The sequence below is a fragment of the Mesoplodon bidens genome (assembly GCF_964165515.1).
Source record: "Mesoplodon bidens genome assembly, chromosome: 4".
Classification (NCBI taxonomy): Eukaryota; Metazoa; Chordata; class Mammalia; order Artiodactyla; family Ziphiidae; genus Mesoplodon; species Mesoplodon bidens.
The window spans coordinates 12,331,652-12,350,671 of record NC_138160.1 but is presented as its reverse complement, the minus strand read 5'-3'; the positions used below and the strand labels follow the sequence as shown (position 1 = coordinate 12,350,671).

The window sequence follows — 19,020 nt, the reverse complement described above, 5'->3', positions numbered from 1 at the left end:
GAGGGAAGAATCCCTGCTTGGGTTCCAGTGAGAATATATCCACCTAGAGGTCAACACAGAAAGAGCATTGGGTGGTTCCTTAGTCCACGGGCTTCATCACTCTCAAGCAGTGTATTTTGTTTATATAAAGATTTACTTTATTATGTATGTACTGGGTTGAGTGCTAAGTAGATTTTTTCTGCCTATGTATTTCTTTTTTTCTTTTCTTTTTTTTTTCGCGGAACGCGGGCCTCTCACTATCGTGGCCTCTCCTGTTGCGGAGCACAGGCTCTGGATGCGCAGGCTCAGCGGCCATGGCTCACGGGCCTAGCCGCTCCGTGGCATGTGGGATCTTCCAGGACCAGGGCATGAACCCATGTCCCCTGCATCGGCAGGTGGACTCTCAACCACTGCGCCACCAGGGAAGCCCTGCCTATGTATTTCTTTAAGAAACTGTCGCTAGCTTCTTAAGCCAGGAGGTTAAACATTAAATAGTCTTAGACACGATGAGATGCTTTCCTCATGGGTACACATATTTGAGGTCTGCATTGATATAATGCCATACCAAAAGTTTATGTAGCTGATACCTAACCAACCCATAAAATGATTTTGGCCAAAGAAATAATATTGCACAGAGTGGAGATTAGCCAGAGTCTGATCCTCAGAGTAATTTATAGGGTTGTAATAAATTACTGATTGATTACATATGCAGTGTTTCAGAAATAAATCCACCCAAGAAACACTAGCACAATTGATAACCATAATTATTTAACTGAGAAATGAAAATGAGTTTAGAAACTGATTATGGAATCACTCTTTTCAGAAAAAGTGTAAAGTTATGCATGCATTCGTGTTAGGTACTAATTTACCGTTTCTGAAATTGCAACTGGGAAAAAACTAACTAGGGTTACCCTAATTAATTTCTGGCAGACTAGAATGTCTTCTTAGTGCCCTAGGGTAGTGGAGTATGGCAGTATCTGCCTTCAATCACAGCGGTGGGTTTGGAAACCAAATGACATGGGAATTATCTAAACTTGGGAGAAGTAAAATGGACTAGAAGGAATGACTATTATTGCTTTTAATTATTCTTTTTTGCCTGGAAAATTTTACCTGTAAAGTAAATTAAAATATTTTATAATGCATGGAAAGGCAACAAAAGAATGGAGAAATCTTAGCAGATTCATGAAACCTCCCTTTTTCTTATCTTTTTCTAAGGCAACTTTATATATTCATCATTGTTACCCATTTAATAATACTGAATCAGTTCAGCTAGAGTTTTCAACAGTATTTCTTAGGCAACTTTTCAGTATTTGAATGCTAACTTGCTTGTAACTATACCTACTTTGTAGGTTTAAAAAAACCCCAAAGAACATTAATTAATAGAAATTTCTTTAATATGTGGCTAACTATTAAAATGTTTAATTATTTTTGTACTCTGCATTATAATGTTTTTCATTTTCGCTTAGGTGATTTGAACTGTCAGTCAAAATGTTATGACTTTTTTCCCCTTTCAGGTGTGATTGGGATAGGATACTACTGTATCCAAAGGGGCTTCTCAGAAGAAGTGAGAGATTCAGTGATGAAACTGGTTCCCCTGACACGCCGACTATGGCAGATGACTAAGATTAAAATGCTCCCTACCCCTGCAAAATTCCACTATATTTTTAACCTTCGAGATCTTTCTAGGATCTGGCAGGGAATGTTGAACACTACTTCAGAGGTTATCAAGGAACCAGATGTAAGTGATACATAAGAGAGTAAAACAAGTAACTTTGTTATTTATTATAAACTCTAAATATTCTTAGTAATGCAATTTTTAGTGGCATTATGAAAATATTTTGGGATGTTTTAGCATGGATATTTTTTTCTTTGCTGCTTTTCACCAACATAAATAAGGGAAAAGTATGCCAAAATATTTTTCTTTAAACATTTCAATTAGGACTTCCCTGGTGGCACAGTGGTTAAGAATCCACCTGCTAATGCAGGTAACACGGGTTCGAGCCCTGGTCTGGGAAGATCCCACATGCAGCGGAGCAACTAAGCCTGTGCGCCACAACTACTGAGCCTGAGCTCTAGAGCCCGTGAGACACAACTACTGAGCCTCTGTGCTGCACTACTGAACCCCGTGCGCCTAGAGCCCGTGCTCCACAACAAGAGAAGCCACCACAATGAGAAACCTGTGCACCACAGCAAAGAGTAGCCCCCACTCGCCACCAACTAGATAAAGCCCGTGCACAGCAACGAAGATCCAATGCAGCCAAAAATAAAAAATAAATAAATAAAATTTAAAAATTCCAAATAAATTTGGTTTATGTTTAAGGAAATATTATATACAATTATTTTCTAATGAATAGAATAAAAGGAAAAATTGATTTTGTTTTTTCATCATTATTTTCTTATACTAAATAATGGAAAGAATCCCTGTTGATCTTATTATATGTCTTCCTATTATTCATATGACAAACTTCATATTATAAACCTGACATTTTAACTTTAAAAAGTAATTATCTTTATAAATACACTTTCAAAATTGAAGAATGAAACCATTTTGTTGTTAATCATCCATGATCTTTCTTTTCCATATAACTTGATGTACTAAAAGAAATACATATATTGGTAAAACTGAAAAGAGACAGAAGAGTAGAAAGTTCATTTGACAGAAAAAGGAGCATTTGTACGTACACTCGAATAAAAGAGTTCCTAGCATTATAAGAATTCTCTTCGAACTAAAAGGGAATTCTAGTATGTAAAATGCAGTATGTATGTAATATGTAAAATTGTAAAGTATGTAGTATGTAAAAATGCAGTATGCCTTTTTTTTGCCAAAGCATAAGGCTAAGGCAACATCAGCCTGTTTTTCCATCCTTTAAAAGGAGCCAATGGGCTTCCCTGGTGGCGCAGTGGTTGAGTGTCCGCCTGCCGATGCAGGGGACACGGGTTCGTGCCCCGGTCCGGGAGGATCCCACATGCCGCGGAGCGGCTGGGCCCGTGAGCCATGCCCACTGAGCCTGCGCGACCGAAGCCTGTGCTCCGCAACGGGAGAGGCCACAACAGTGAGAGGCCCGCGTACCACAAAAAAAAAAAAAAAAAAAAAAAAAAAAAAAAAAAAAAAAAAAAAGGAGCCAAGGTTGTAGTTAGGCAAATAGGTTTTAGGGGACTTCTCCACTTAAACGCATCGAAAAAGTTGAGATATCAATCAAACTGTCACTAGGCACATCAAATGTGGACTATTAAAAAAAACTCAGCTTTGCCTCAGATGCTCACAAAGTAGGTAACCACACTGACTGACTGCAAGAGGACATTTTGGGGAAAACTCACTGTCCTTGTTACAGAGAATTGGGAGTCATTTTTTTTTTTCTTTGCGTTACGCGGGCCTCTCACCATTGTGGCCTCCCCTGTTGCAGAGCGCAGGCTCCGGACGCACAAGCTCAGCGGCCATGGCTCATGGGCCCAGCCGCTCCGCGGCATGTGGGATCCTCCTGGACCGGGACACGAACCCGTGTCCCCTGCATCTGCAGGCGGACTCTCAACCACTGCGCCACCTGGGAAGCCCAGGAGTCATCTTAACAGCAGTGAACATGTTAACTTGATTTTTTTCCCTCAGAGTTATTGACAAATTAATAGTGTTGTGGAATGCAGTCTTCCAAAATTACTTTTTGAGTAGCCATTTTTTGGTGCTTTTTTAAATCAGCATAAACAGGTCCAGCAATTGGTTTGTCATGAACTTTTGTCATAAGTGAATCATTAAATATATTTCACTAAAATTTTATTTTCTGGCAACCAAAGAACATTTGATCATTAGTAATATAATGGTTTAAAGGCCTTCTAACTTGCAAAACGTTACCAAGGTAAGAAATTTCCACCAGTGTTTTGTATTAAATAATTAGCTTACACAAACATTTGTTATGCTTGCTATAGGAACAGGTATATTGAGCAATTAATTCTCTCAACTTCCAGTTAATTTTGGGTCCTGGATTATCTGGACTAGGTGATTGCTTTATGTAGATAATCCAGATTCTTGCCATAAATTTCCTTCACACTGTGTTAAGTAAATATATCTTTGTAATTATCTCAGTTGCATACGTAAGAGTTGTTTTTATGCAACTTTTTATATTATGCTCTGGCCACATGAATGTAGGTGTTTTGTCCAAACAGACTAATTGATCACAAACATAAGACTTTTCGTAGAGCATTAGTTTGTTGGTTGTTCAGAGTGATTTAGTATTTTGTCTAGGAATGTTTTTGTTTTAATTTAAAGGCTGAAAATGAATATACACTACTCTCTATTTACTATATTTGAATGAGACCAATTTGAAATGAAGTTAAGTATATTTTAACTTATTTATTTTTTAATAGGACAGTTATATTCATAAACAATTTGTTGTATACTAAGACTGTGCAAAACATGTTTTATATCCTTGTATCCCCTGTACAAATGGCAGTAACGTCTCCCACATCATTTTAACAACCCCAAAGTGTCCCTTTTTGGTGATAACACACCAAATGGAAACCATTAGTCTAGGATTTTCTTTCTAATGTGCTCCCAAACCTGTTGTTCATGTTAAAAGGAAACCCGTAGTGTTAATCTTAACTTTTTAAAATGTAGCATCTTAAATCAGGAAGGATGCTGCTCTGTGATATTGTCCACTTGAATTCCCAACTCTGGCTTAATGGGAATTAATAACACATTTTAATGATGCTTTTGACAGGAACTGTTAAGGCTGTGGAAGCATGAGTGTAAACGTGTTATAGCCGATCGTTTCACAGTGTCTGATGATGTGACCTGGTTTGATATGACTTTAGTAAACTTGGTGGAGGAGGAGTTTGGTGAAGAGAAGAAACTCTTGGTGAATTGCGGAATTGACACTTATTTTGTGGATTTCTTGAGGGATGCACCTGAAGCTACAGGTAAACTATTGAAGCAGAATTTGAAATTCCCCAAAGGGATATCTGAAGACAGAAGTTCAGGTCAGGGATGTTGAATTTCTGTTTAGTAAACTTTACTGAGACAAGCCTGGGACATATTAGGTGCTCAATAAATACAGAATGAGTAGATAAATGCATACTCATGGAGTTCAAAGATTAATCATTTTAATGCATATCAGTCTTGGATATTAAGGTAGATTTGGGAGGCATACTATGGCAGAAGACAGTGCTAAAGGCTTACAGCTGTCACACAGAGGTAGATTTAAGGAAGGGATCTCCCACACATTACCTGGGCAAGTCTCTGAACTTTCTCGAACCTCATTCTCCTCATTTATAAAATTGGAAATATTAATATATGAGTCATGGGGCACTGTGGGGAATAAGTGAAATGTTATCTGTGGTTGCCTTGGGCAGTCCGTGGCTTGTACTCACTGCCAGATGAAACATAGCAAAACTATGATAATTATTACTCGAGTATTCCAGGTGCTGAAAATAAAAATAAAACCCTCACATCCTCTGAGAGGGCTGTTGAATATAATTAGAAAGAGGTGGGTGATGTTGAGGGAAGACTTTGTGGTTATGGTTCCATAAAAAATTGAGATATATTACTTTTCTTATGAAAAGAGGTAGGGCTCAAATTACTTTTTTCCTTCAGAAATAACTGAGCTTAAGTAGAATATTTTTCTTTCATTTAGAAACCTCTTCTAATACTGAGGAGGAATTTTAAGTTAATTTTCATATTCAAAAATGCATGTTTAAACACATGCTATTTATATCTTCTAAATGATTGAAAATGACCAGGCTGCCCCTTACTAGATTAGATAAGGATGTATGTGATCTGTTAAGTTTCTGAGTGACAATTGCAAAAGGAGGTTTATTGCTGGCTATGCAGTTGGACTGATCCTTCCACACAAAGAAGCTGATACAGTTTATTTTCAATCAGGTCACACACATCCAAAAATCATGTAAAGGTAAGAGCATTTACAAGGTAATTAGAATTTATGTATTTTATTTCTTCTAATTCAGAAGGATAAGTAATTAGATTACGGTTTTCAAGGAGCAAAGCGCAACTGCAGCATTGCGGGGCAGGGGCTGGAGGAGGGGAGTTTGGTTGGGGGCAGAGTGAATGAGTCTAGAGGGAAGCACAGAACCTTTCGTGGCTTCAAAGCACTTTGTTTGTCAAAGCTTGAAATGAACATTTATGAAATAAGGAAGTGACTATTGAAATTCAATTAGTGGGAGCTTTGCAAATGGACCAATCCTAATAATTATGTTAAATCAATTTCCTTGCTTTGTCATAAAAAGGTTAAAATACTTTATATTAGGACAGGGTCAATTGAAAGTAATTATGTACTACTAGATTTGGAAGATCCACTCACTCTTCTAGTACCCAGTGAATTTCTAGGTTGTTACTGTATCAGTATATTCAACTAATGTTAACTGATAATGAATTTACATATGCCCAGTTTAGCTTTTTCTTTGGCATTATGCTTTATAGTCAAAGTTGGAAAAGTATTAAACTGGTATGTTATGTGTTTCTAATTTTTAAAAAAGTTTAGTGATTTTAATACTTTTCCCAGTGAGATAACTCAATGTTTATTTATTTAGGAAGTCATTTTTTCCATTTTCTCTCTACCCTTCACCTCCATTCCCCCAAATTCACTTCTTTTCTCACCACTAACTTAAAATTTCTGACTCATAAAATTTTCCTAAGCAAATGCAGTGACCTTTTTCTTTTTATTCTTATTAAAAAATAATTTAATTTTTGATTTCTCTTGCTGATTTTGACATTAAATCCCTACTTTTTCAATCTTCATTAGCGAATATCTCTGGGAAGATCCTTGAAATGCCAATGGTCTATTATGGATTCAAATTAAATTCAATGTATATGACATTATTTGAAATTGACCTTTTCTATACATTTAAGAATTAAGACTACATATGATCACAAACATTCTAATGCTTTTACTACTGTTTGCTTTCTTTTCTTTTCTAAAAATACATACTCTGACATTTGGATAAAAATCAGTATTATTCAGTGCTAAATTGTAGAGCTATGAGTGTATTAATTTAGGTTGAAGGAAGTGGTAAAGTCCAGTGATTTGAAGAAACTTAATTGATTTTTCTTCCCCAACGCCAGGTGAAACATCTGAGGAAGCTGATACTGAGATGCCCAAAATTTATGAGCCAGTTGAATCTTTTGACCAGCTGAAGGATCGTTTGAATATGTTCCTGCAGCTCTATAACGAGAGCATCCGTGGCGCTGGCATGGATTTGGTGTTCTTTGCAGATGCGATGGTCCACTTAGTCAAGGTCAGTTGCCACGCCCGGTAGCACCCCCCAAAATGACAGACACTTGCCTTTACACCAGAATTGTTTCCCTCCTCTTTCATTTTCTTCTTCTAGGAGAAAATTCAGTTTAAAAATAAACCCAATGCTATATTCCAATTTAATTTCTGAACTGAATGCAACAAGTCACACCTATAGGTTTAAAATCAGAGCAGGTGTACTTCAAATGTGTGATATGATAATTTTATTCACTGTTGCTATACTGCTTCCAGCTCAGTGTTTTCACTACATAGAATGAATGTGGTTGACATCTGAGTTCAAAGCACAGGCACAAAGTCTGCTTATATTTTGCATAATGCAAAGGATAACTATAAAAAATAATGCATTAGTTTTGAGGACATTATGCTAAGTGAAATAAACAAGTCACAAAACCACAAATACTGTATGATTCCACTTATATGAGGTCCCTAGATTAGTCAATTCATAGAGACAGAAAGAATTGGGGTTGCTGGGGGCTGAGGGGAGGTGAATGAGGAGCGTTTAATGGTACAGTTTTATTTTTGCAAGATGAAGAGTCCTGGAGATGGATGGTGGTGATGGCTGCACAGCAATATGGATGTACTTAATGCCACTGGACTATACTCTTAAAAATGGTTAAGATGGTAAACTTTATGTTGTGTGTATTTTACCACAATTAGAAATAATAATTAAAAATAGTGCATAAACAGTTGATTTTGAGCTGGGATGAAAATTCTGTTACAATGAAATCCACCAGGAAAGTACAGTTGCCTTTCTATTTTGTCATATGAGTCATTACAATTTCCAATCACTGTAATGATTGACCCTCAAAGGTTAGAAGTAGAATATATTATTTACTTGAAAACTTACATGACCTAATTTATTGATGGTGGGAGATAATGCCATTTTTTTAAAATTTTATTTATTTATGGCTGTGTTGGGTCTTCGTTTCTGTGTGAGGGCTTTCTCTAGTTGTGGCAAGCGGGGTCCACTCTTCATCGCGGTGCGCGGGCCTCTCACCATCGCGGCCTCTCTTGTTGCGGAGCACAGGCTCCAGACGCGCAGGCTCAGTAATTGTGGCTCACGGGCCCAGTTACTCCACGGCATGTGGGATCTTCCCAGACCAGGGCTCGAACCCGTGTCCCCTGCATTGGCAGGCAGATTCTCAACCACTGCGCCACCAGGGAAGCCCGATAATGCCATTTAAAATTCGTTGTTGATATTCTCACTTTATTGATGTCAATTATTTTTTCAGACTACATCCTTTTAATTAGAAAGAAGACATTTTGAGGCTGTCTCCCATTCCTTAGGTTTAACCATGAGGAACAACCTCATAATCACACGTTGTCACCTCTAATAATTACAAAATCTTAGAACTGGAGAGGGTTTTAGAGGTTACTTAGTCAACTCTCCCTCTGAAAATTGAGGAGGCCGGACTAAGTCAGGGAGAAGGAGGAAAACAGAGTGTGTTCTAGGGTTGGATGTCCCCAGCATGAGGAAACTTAGCTTGGAAACTGAATTCTCAGAATCTGAGATATCTACTGAATTATGAGCGCAAATGTTCTTCCAAAGCCAAATATAAATAACATTTTGAAATTAGCTCCTAATTTATAGTTGATTAAAAGTCAAAAGGAAGAGTGGAGATACTATACTATTTAATGATTAAAAGGAAGAAGACAAAAAGAATAACATTTTCTAAATAAATAATATCAAAGGCAACTTCATGACTAGGTGTCTATGGAGACAAAATCTGATTGGCTTGGGATTCCATAACAGCTTAAATTGAAATGAGGTTATTTATGTTAGTCTTGTGCTTGAGGATGTTCGTTAGAAATGTCTTTTTTTTCTGGGTTTTGCAGCACAGATGATGCATTTCTTCACTTTGGGTATGACATTCAAGGCATGTGTGCCTCAGTACAGGTCGTTGACTGTGTTTTCCCTCACTCTCAGCTTCTAGTGTGCCTGCTCTGGGATTGGCCAAAGAATCCGTGATTGGAGTTTCTGAGCTAAAATGCTATATTCCTCACTCTTTTCTAGGCCAACCCTCTCTTCTATACTCTTGCTTTCTGTGTACAGTTACATCCAAGCTCTGTCATGTGGGTGTGAGCTTTGAAATGTGTGACCTACTTATAAGACATGATAGAAGCCAAGAGACAGGATTGAAGATGAAAACTGCGGCAAAACAGGATGTGATCTGAAACCAAGTGTGTTTCTTAGTTCCTTTCTTAATCAAAATAACAATTTTCTTTAAAACCAAGAATATCTCTGCGATATCTCTTTTGCCTCTTTGGTTAAAGTTCAAATCATGGTGTGTATTGTTTTCATGATCTAGTCCTTTCCTACCACTCTGCCCCTTGTGGGTGGTGCTCTGCTTAGGGTGTAATCCAGAAAAATCAACTGCTTGTGCTTAAACACATCCTGATTCCAGAGCATCTCATCAATGCTGCATTCCCAGCAGGTGTTGTGTTGTATAGAATTTATCTGTTTGTATTTGTCTTCTGTGCCAGACTGTAAGCTCTGTGAGGGCAGGCACCCACTTTATTCCCCTTCATATTCACAGGATGGAGTATTGCTGAGACAGGCACAATTGTGATGCTTGATAAATAGGTTTAGAATTTAACCAAGTCCCCAATATGGCCCTAAACAACACTTTGCACCTTATTTCCCAATATTTCCATACCTGGTACTGAAGTTCCCATCCCTATGAGGACACCTCAGGCCTTTTGCTGATTCTGAGACTTTGTGCATCGCATTCCCTCTTCTTAAAATTTAGCCCACTTCCTGCCCAGTCTGCCATTTTCTTTGCATCATAAACTTCTAGTTATCGTTCAAGATCTAGATCAAATTCCAGCTCCACACCTAAGACTCACCTTCACAAGCAGTGTTGTTTCCTTTGCATTCTTTCCTCCAGTTGCCATCATTCCTATCCACCCCAGCATTCACCATGGGGCATTATTGCATGTTTCTATTAATAGGTCTCTCAGGATGTGAGCACCTGTAAGGCAGGATGGGCATTATTAAGTTTTAAAATATTTGCTAAAGAAATTAAAAAATGAGTATCTGTATGTTACAATCTATAGATAATAGGACAAGATAGTCCCATTTGAAGTTCTCACTTGACTGTGTTTTCCCTTATAGTTTCTGTTTTTAACTAGATTATGAGTTTTTTGAGTCTGCTTTTAAAGACTTCTATTTGTTTATGTATGATGATTTGTCAAATATGTTTTAAGCGTTTCTCATGTGCTAGAAACTGGGAATGGAAAACTTTAGTTTAAAACCTAAGCCCAGTTGCAGGAAAAGGTGTTGGGATGAAAGTTCCTTATACTTGATTAACAACAATTATTTAAAACCCTAATATATTCACCAGCATCAACTAAAGGAAATGGTTTATGAAAAAAGTTATATATTTTGAAAAAGTTAACCAAGAAACAACACAGACGATTCTAGGATGGCCTGCAGTAGCTTCTTACCTGTCTTATCTATCTATGCCTCTTGAAGTAACACCAGGGAAAGAATATGAATAGACACTGGCAAAATCCTAAGACTTCTTGCCAGTACCACTCCTCCCCTGCCTATAGCAGCTTAGGAGAGCATCACATGGAGAGGATGAGTAGGAGGCTGGAAGAGCAGAGCATATCACTTACCAATCTTACCAGGATTGGTGGACCAGGTTCTTAGGTCCACAACAAAAAAATGGTCTCCATTTCCAAGGGCTCACACTAAATTGGGGGATATAATCCAAAAGCAATGGTAGTCCCAATAGGAATAGGGTATAGCTCCTGCCAGTGGAGGGAATCCTGAAAAAGGATGTTTAACAAAACCTTGTCAGAATGCAGAGCCTAGGTTGTGCCAGAAGGCTTCTGCCAGCAACAGAGAAGTGATCCCTTCTCAGCCCCCAGATAGCTTTCTATCATTAGTTTAAAGAAAAGCTGGCATTACAGCAAAACTGCAGGCTCAAACTGCAGTTAGGAGAGAAAGACAGTCATCGCATAAGGTGAAAAATGCATCCAAGAGAATTCTACAGTGAATCCCCTTTAGGTGGGGTTGGAGACCTGATGATGAAAGTAGTTTATCAAATACAAATAAAGCCAAAGAATCATGGACTTTTACCACAAATATGACTTGGAATGGTCTGGGGCTACTGACTGGCATAGAGTGGACTTCTGGTCTACCCATAGTCACTTAGTAGGTACCTTAGGTATCACTATCTTTGCCAAATAATAAGGAAAGTGTTTATGCTTATTTTCTTCTTTTTAAATTCCATCATCTATGCCATATTTTGGAAATTTTCTTGCCTTCTTTTTAAACTATGTTAGTTTTCAAATGCGGCGGATACTCTAATTAACCTTGTGTTCTGTATTCCAAGGATACACATTGTTTTGAAATTTCTGTTCTTTTTCCTATCCTACTGAATTAGATTGGCAGACTAAAAGGAAACCTCAAGGTCCCCTTTATTTCTCTCCTTGAAAACCCAGAGCAAGCCACAGTCTGGGCTGTCTGATGACTCTTCTCTACTGGTCTCCTCCTATCCTAGTTCCCTAAAGGCACACACCCCGCTCCCCACCCTGTCCAATACTTCTTAAACATTGTTATATTTCAGAATGCCTTCATTAGTCCAACCAGTATATCTTTCTATTCTGATCCTAAGACATGTACAGGTTCCAAAATGCTTGTACAGGCATACCATATTTTCTTGCCCTTTGATTTAATGCACTTAGCAAATATGCAATTTTTTACAAATTGAAGGTTTGTGGCTATCCTGTGTCAAGCAAGTCTATTGGTGCCATTTTTCCAACATTTGCTCACTTCGTTTCGCTGTGTCATGTTTTGGTAATTCTCACAATACTTCAAACCCTCTATCAGCAAAAAGATTATCACTCACTGAAGGCTCAGATGATGGTTAGCATTTTTTAGCAAGAAAGTATTTTTCAATTAAGGTATGTACATTGTTTTTTTAGACATAATGCTATTGCAAAATTGATAGTGTAAACATAACTTTATGTGTACTGGGAAACCAAAAACTTGCTTTATTGCAATATTTGTTTTATTATGGTGGTATGGAACTGAACCTGCAATATCTCCTAGGTATGCCTGTGTTGAATAAATAGGAAAAAAGTGGAATATTTGCACATTAAATGATACATGCTTTTTCTATTCCATATTCTAGATCTCACGTGTCATTCGTACTCCCCGGGGAAACGCCCTCTTGGTCGGGGTGGGTGGATCGGGAAGGCAGAGCCTGACCAGGTTGGCTTCATTCATTGCTGGCTACACTTCCTTCCAGATCACTCTGACAAGGTAACACGCTTTTGCTTTAATTAACCTGAAACGGATTTTGATAAATGGTTCTCAGAAGCCACTTGGAGTTAAGAATGCATTTGTCTTATGCATAAGGGAATCATAATCGTTTTTCTTCTTGAATGTTGACTTATCATCTTCCCCTTTCAACCTCTGTCATAGACCAGGAAAATTTCACATGGATGATTTACTTTTGAAACACTTTAGCCTCTCATTTCAGTGAACAGATGCCTCTCTGTTTTCATGTTATGCTTGACATGAGTATTGTGTATATTCCTTTAACACATTTCAGAAGAAATTTGTCCCTACTAAATGTTAATTCAGGTTTCAAGAATGTTATTAAACTGGAAAAACAGATGAAAAGTTTATGCTGATTTACTCATTCATACATTTAAAAATATTCATTGAACACCAACTGTGTGTCAGGCACTGGCTTGGTGCTGAGATACACGGTAAGCAAGATAAACCTGGCCTGTGTCATCATGGAATTTACAGCAATTCAATGTGGACAGTTGAGCAACTCACTCAATAAGATGTGATACGTAGGTGCTCTCTCTGATGAGGAAATAAATGCAGACCAGACCAGAGTCTGTTGAAACATGAGGGAAGGACTCCTAATCTTGTCTAAGGGATGGTCACAATAGGCTTCCTGGAGAAAGAGATGTTTCAGCTGAGACATGAATATGAGTAAGAATTATCTCAGAGAAGAGAAACAGTAAAGAATGTTCCAGGCAAAAGGATCAGCACATGTGAAGTTACATTTGAGGGCCTGGAAGCAGTTAAATAGGGCTGGTATATAGCATAAGGTGGGAAGTGGGAAAGGAAGAGAAATGGAGGTCTTTGAAGGTATCATAAGGAATTTGGACTTCATCCTAGAGCAGTGGGAAACCATTAATGCATCACTCCTAGGGGAGGCATGTCACATCTGCATGTGGAGAAGGTGGATGAAGGAACTAAGCTGGAAGGGTTATAAGGCTGTCTCAGGGATCTCAGCAACAGATGATGGTGTCCCGAGTGGTGGAAGTGAAAGAGGAGAAAAGAGGGAAGATTCAAGAGATCCTTAGGAAGCTGGAGCTTTTGGACTCGGTACATCCTGGTTCTGGCTTGGGAAACTGGATAGTTGGCGCTGCTACTCGTCAGGGTAGGGAATCCCAGAAGAGTTGTCCTTGGACATGTGTGTGCAGTGCGGGGAGAATTAGGAAATGGAAAGGGAACATGTAGAGAGGCTAAACAGAACTTCAGGATCAACCAAGATAAGGCGAGAAGCAAGAGGCCAGTTTGGGAAGTTTATTTGGGCTAAATATTATTAGAAGTTAATTTCTAGGTGTGAGAGTCTTGCCTGTCGGGCATTGAATAAGCGTTGGCTTGGAGCTGTAGGGCGAAACACGCTACTGATCTATCTCACTGATGGAGGGCCATAGCCACCTGCTGGGACAAAGGTTGGAAATGATTAAACATTGGGTTTGGAGATCCGGATACTCAAGTTGTTGTTGTTACACCTTTTATTTGGTCTAAATTACTGGATTCTGCTTGGGGAATCAATCTAAAATGTTACTGTGTCTTTCAAGTACTGAAACAGAGAGAAATACTGTTAGTTGCCTTATGTATAATTCTTCTAGTTTGTGGATAGAAGCAATGTTAGATAAAAGATAACCTGTACAGGAAGGGGATTGAACGCTGAGATTTTTGTTCTTAACATTTTGTATAAAACCTTATAGTTTTCAAAGCGCTTTTACATACACAGGCTAATTTGATCCTCAAAAGAACTTTGTGGCTTTGTGGGTTAGCAGGACATATCACAGCTGAGGTATGGAAAGGCTATGATTTGCCTGAAGTCCCGGATAAACCTGGAAATTAACCACAAGATTGCTGGTTTCTGATCTACCATGACTTTAACTACACCATACTGCCTCAGAAAAAATACTTTACGAACATCCTCTTTGTGATGAATTGGTTCCTCGGCAGGTCATGTTGGGAGTGCTCCAGTACGGATGAAAAGGAGGGTCAGGGCCTTCTCTGGCTTCTTATAACCTTCCAGAGACGATCCTACTGCCTTAGCCTTTGCATAGCCACATGGCCAAGGCTCAGGAAGCAAGGGCCTCTCCTTTGGGAAGCACAGCCATTTGTTAGATGACTCAGGTCATATTATTTGAGGCAGGGGGGTCCTTGAGATACAGGGGACTGGACTGAAAGTTTTCCCTATATCACAAGAAGCTGGGGGGAGCTACTTTCCTTTGTCCTCTCCCTCCCTCCCCACCCCGCTTCCTTCCTTCCTCCCTCCCTCCCTCCCTTTCTCTCTTTATTCTTTCTCTCTCTCTTTCAGGGGACTGTGTCTTTGAAAATTTTTTCTGGTATCTCAGATCTCACTTTTCTAGCAGTCTTCTTGAAATATTGATGCATGGTTGTGATATTTCTGGTTCTAGGGTTTAGGTTTTAAATGTTAAAAAAGCACAGAGTATAGAAGTTAAATATTTGGTAGCTTTTTAAAAATCAGAAGGCCATTTGCTCTTGTGCTCGGAACTCTGAGTTTACTTAATGACACAAAATTCAAATAATAATTTAGTGAGTCTGAGTCTCCAGGACTGGAATATTTTAATTTTTACTTTTGGCAGTAATAGGCTACTCTATATTGTCTAACATTTCATGATTGCAAGTTGACTTCCACTAAGTGATTGCTTTGGATGTGAGAGATTTAGAGTGGGATATTTAATAATATTTCCAACGATTCTACTACAGTGCACCGACTGCTCAGAAAACTCTTTCATGTGACGTCTAAAGAGGCAATGAAAATAGTTGTGTTGGGAATGAGGAGGGTGCAGTTTACAGTGGGACATCGCCCTCCCCCCATATAATGAAGGCTTGAAATGCTTTAGTTTAGATTAGTTCAATTTATGAGGTATCTTCTAAAATATCAATTGCAGATGGGTGCTTAGTAAATATTAGAATTTGATATTTCCCTTACCTTTACCAACAAATATTTTTTTTTTTTTTTTTTTTTTTTTTTTTGGCCGTATGCGGGCCTCTCACTGTTGTGGCCTCTCCCGTTGCAGAGCACAGACTCCAGGTGCGCAGGCTCAGCAGTCATGGTTCACGGGCCCAGCCACTCCACAGCATGTGGGATCTTCCCAGACCGGGGCACGAACCCGTGTCCCCTGCATCGGCAGGCAGACTCTCAACCACTGCGCCACCAGGGAAGCCCCCAAATATTTTCAAAATGAAACATGTATATACATTCTGATGGCATTATGGTGTGGTTAAAAATTATACTTTAGCTTCAGGTTGATTTTTCACTCTAGATGTTTTTTGTGTGTAAAAATATAATGTTTTATAAAATGTGGAGTTTTAAAAATTATTTTAATTTCTGCAAGTAAATATAATGAACAAGTAATATTTACATACAATAAAATACCTATCTGATGGCACAATATCAGCATTTTTTGGTTAACCAAACGGCATAAAGCATTGTTATAAGGGTCTTTCCTTCCCATTAACATATTTTAGCTGATGACATGATGACAATATTTCTTTAGGTCCTACAACACATCAAATCTGATGGAAGACCTGAAGATTTTGTATAGAACAGCTGGTCAGCAAGGCAAAGGAATCACTTTTATTTTCACGGACAATGAGATTAAAGATGAGTCGTTTTTGGAATATATGAATAATGTTTTATCATCGGGTGAGGTAGGAGCTCATTTATTCTTGATGTATTTTGCCTCTTCAGATTCCCTCCAATGTTAGAGCTCTGTGTATTTCCTTCTGTTAAAGTACTGAATAAGTGCTATTATTAGGATTAGGTGATCGGTATGAAGAATGGGTTTTTCTGTTGGGTTTTTGAAGAATAAAACTCCCAATCAAAATGTGGAGCTATGCATTGAAAACATTACTGAAAGCTCCAAGTGAGAAATGGAAAAACGGAAGAAGAAGGTTGCAAGGAAAGCTGGTTGGATTTTTGATATGTCCATTTACCCCCTTAACGGGCTATGACTTTCCAGTTAGTAATAGAATCATTTGTGTATTTTAAAACACGGTTTAAAATTCTGTCTAATCTTCCATCCTGTGGAACATTAATGCTTCTCTTATTCTATACATGAAAGGTGAGTTTAAGGACACAAATGAAGGAAAGAGATTATACATATTGAGCTGTATATTTTGATCTGTTTTCATATGCCTGTATTGAATTTGAATGTCTGCACTTTTCTCGAAGGTCTCCAACCTATTTGCTTGTGAAGAAATTGATGAAATTAATAGTGATCTCATATCAGTCATGAAAATAAAGTACCCCAGGCGCCCTCCTACGAATGAGAACCTGTATGATTACTTCATGAGCCGGGTCCGACAGAACCTTCACATCGTGCTCTGCTTTTCGCCAGTGGGGGAGAAATTTCGAAATCGAGCTTTGAAGTTTCCAGCCCTTATTTCAGGATGCACTATTGACTGGTTCAGCCGATGGCCTAAGGATGCCTTCGTTGCCGGTTAGTGTGGTGGAAATTTTTATATCAGAGTTTCTGGTTTACTGTGTGTGTGTGTGTGTATGTGTGTGTGTACGTGTGTGTGTGTGTGTGTATTTATATTCTGTGCTCTTTGCTGTCTCTCTACTGGATTGAGCCAAAAGTCACTTTGTCCAAGGTTTGAGGATTTTTGCAAGACTGTGCTATTTCTCCTTTGGCAGCAATTTTTTTTCCCAGAGCGGGATCATCAGTGAATGAGATCTTCAGTCTGTGCCTCCTTGGGTTAATTTACAGTGATTCTAGTGTTTTCATTGTGGTTGAAAGCTTTGTCTCAGTTGGTCCCCAGGCAGGTTCTAGGAGTCACAGGAGGGCACTGAGGTTTTAATCTCATCTGTGTTCTTTTTTAAGTGGGTTGGCCAACCTCAGAGTAGTTTAAGCCAAGTATCTCTTGGACGTTTCCTTCTTGTGGCTGCAGTGCTGGAAATCAAAGAGGAAAATGTTATCAGCCATCCTCTGATGGCTTCTGTGCCTGAAACAAGATGTTAAACTGGGACTTTTATGACTGGAGCCCTTGCTGCTTCTGCTTCGGTCTAATCTTCCATCCTATGGAACATTAACGCTTCTCTTATTCTATACATGAAATGGAACACAAAAGTTGTATAGGAGATGTTAGAGATCATCCCTTAAGTTTATGGTTTTTTCAGCTTTTGGTGAGAAATTATCTGTGGCTGTTTTAAAAGATAGAGATAGTTAGGTCTCACCTCTGTCCTATTGTAGCAGAACTTCAGAAGAACCCTGATTCAGGGCAGTAGTTTTCAAACATTTTGTCTGATTATTGTGTTGTAATAATAATTAAGGGGAGTCTTCTTTTCCAGTCAAACATGACAGGTAGCCCTAATAGATAAAACAGTGAAAAGCAGAGGAGAGGAAGGATTCTGAAACCTCCCCCTTTCACGGTGCTGCCAGCTGCTCCTCCTGCATCTGCCTCTCCAGCTATGTGGTACCCAGTTGGAGAATGACTGATTAACCGTCTCCTGCCCTTTATAGATGGAGAACTGGGGACAGTGGAGCTGAAGTAATTATCAGAGGTGCAAGAAGCCAATAGCTAGAGCCAGTGTGTGTATATATATACACACATATATATAGTATATATATATTCTCAGCACACTACGCTTGATAATAGTGGTTTTTCTGATCTGTGGCTTTTAAACACAAAATATTTTAATATATTTGAAGTACAGATGTACAGTGTTGTCTCTTATAAGATTTGAGAAAACACCCATGATTTAAAATTTTAAGTCTTGTGAAAATATGAATACAACTAAGGGTAAAACTTAAAAATTCCTTGAAGTAAGATGTAAATGCAGAGCACAAAACCACAGTAGTTAAGAGCTATTTTAAGTTTACTATGAACTGTGATAATTCGTATGCAAGTGGTTTGTAGAATATCATGTAAGGTATTATTATTAATAATAAAAATAATTTCAGGTGACAAACACTGTAATATACTATACTTAGGATGACTTAATTTAAATAATGGAGCCCTTCCTGGCAAGTCTATATTTCAATTGTCCCTTCTATTACAAGATAAAAGGTTGTTCCTTTGTTGATTTCTCACAAATCTTACCCATTCTTTTAAATCTCATTGCATCAACCCAAGCCAAGATTACATGGAGGGCAGGGAAACTTTCATTTCTGTGTCATCAGTTCCTAACAAGTGTCCTGACTTTCATGCATGCATCTATTTTTTCGTTTATTCAGAACATAATTATTGAGCTTCATACGCCATTTATGGAGCCAGGCATATTGGAGGGCAAGGCAGACTCATTTCTTTGCCCCAGATCCTCTTCCCTGGCAAGCTCATCCACAGGCTCCTGTGTAATATGCCCCATCAGTTTTTATCTCTGGTCTCGTCTGTCCCCTGGCTTGAAATCTGTGCACTCAACTGCCTGCTCGATACGTTCTTGTAGATGTTTCATAGGCTCCTTAAACTCAAAATGTCTAAAACTGAACTGGCTCAGCTCTGGTCACTCTCTCCCAGGAAGCCCCACGATCGTCC

The 19,020-nt window shown here is 38.6% G+C and overlaps 1 protein-coding gene across 1 annotated transcript in view; it reads left to right on the top strand.

The window, feature by feature from the left end:
• DNAH5 (dynein axonemal heavy chain 5) overlaps positions 1–19,020 on the top strand; it is a 284,476-nt gene that overhangs the window by 188,870 nt on the left and 76,586 nt on the right. The window contains exons 50-55 of the mRNA XM_081232392.1: positions 1,494–1,717; positions 4,689–4,887; positions 7,046–7,218; positions 12,380–12,510; positions 16,041–16,194; positions 16,718–16,985. Of these exons, the coding sequence (XP_081088518.1) occupies positions 1,494–1,717; positions 4,689–4,887; positions 7,046–7,218; positions 12,380–12,510; positions 16,041–16,194; positions 16,718–16,985 (1,149 nt within the window). The remainder of the gene's footprint in view (positions 1–1,493; positions 1,718–4,688; positions 4,888–7,045; positions 7,219–12,379; positions 12,511–16,040; positions 16,195–16,717; positions 16,986–19,020) is intronic.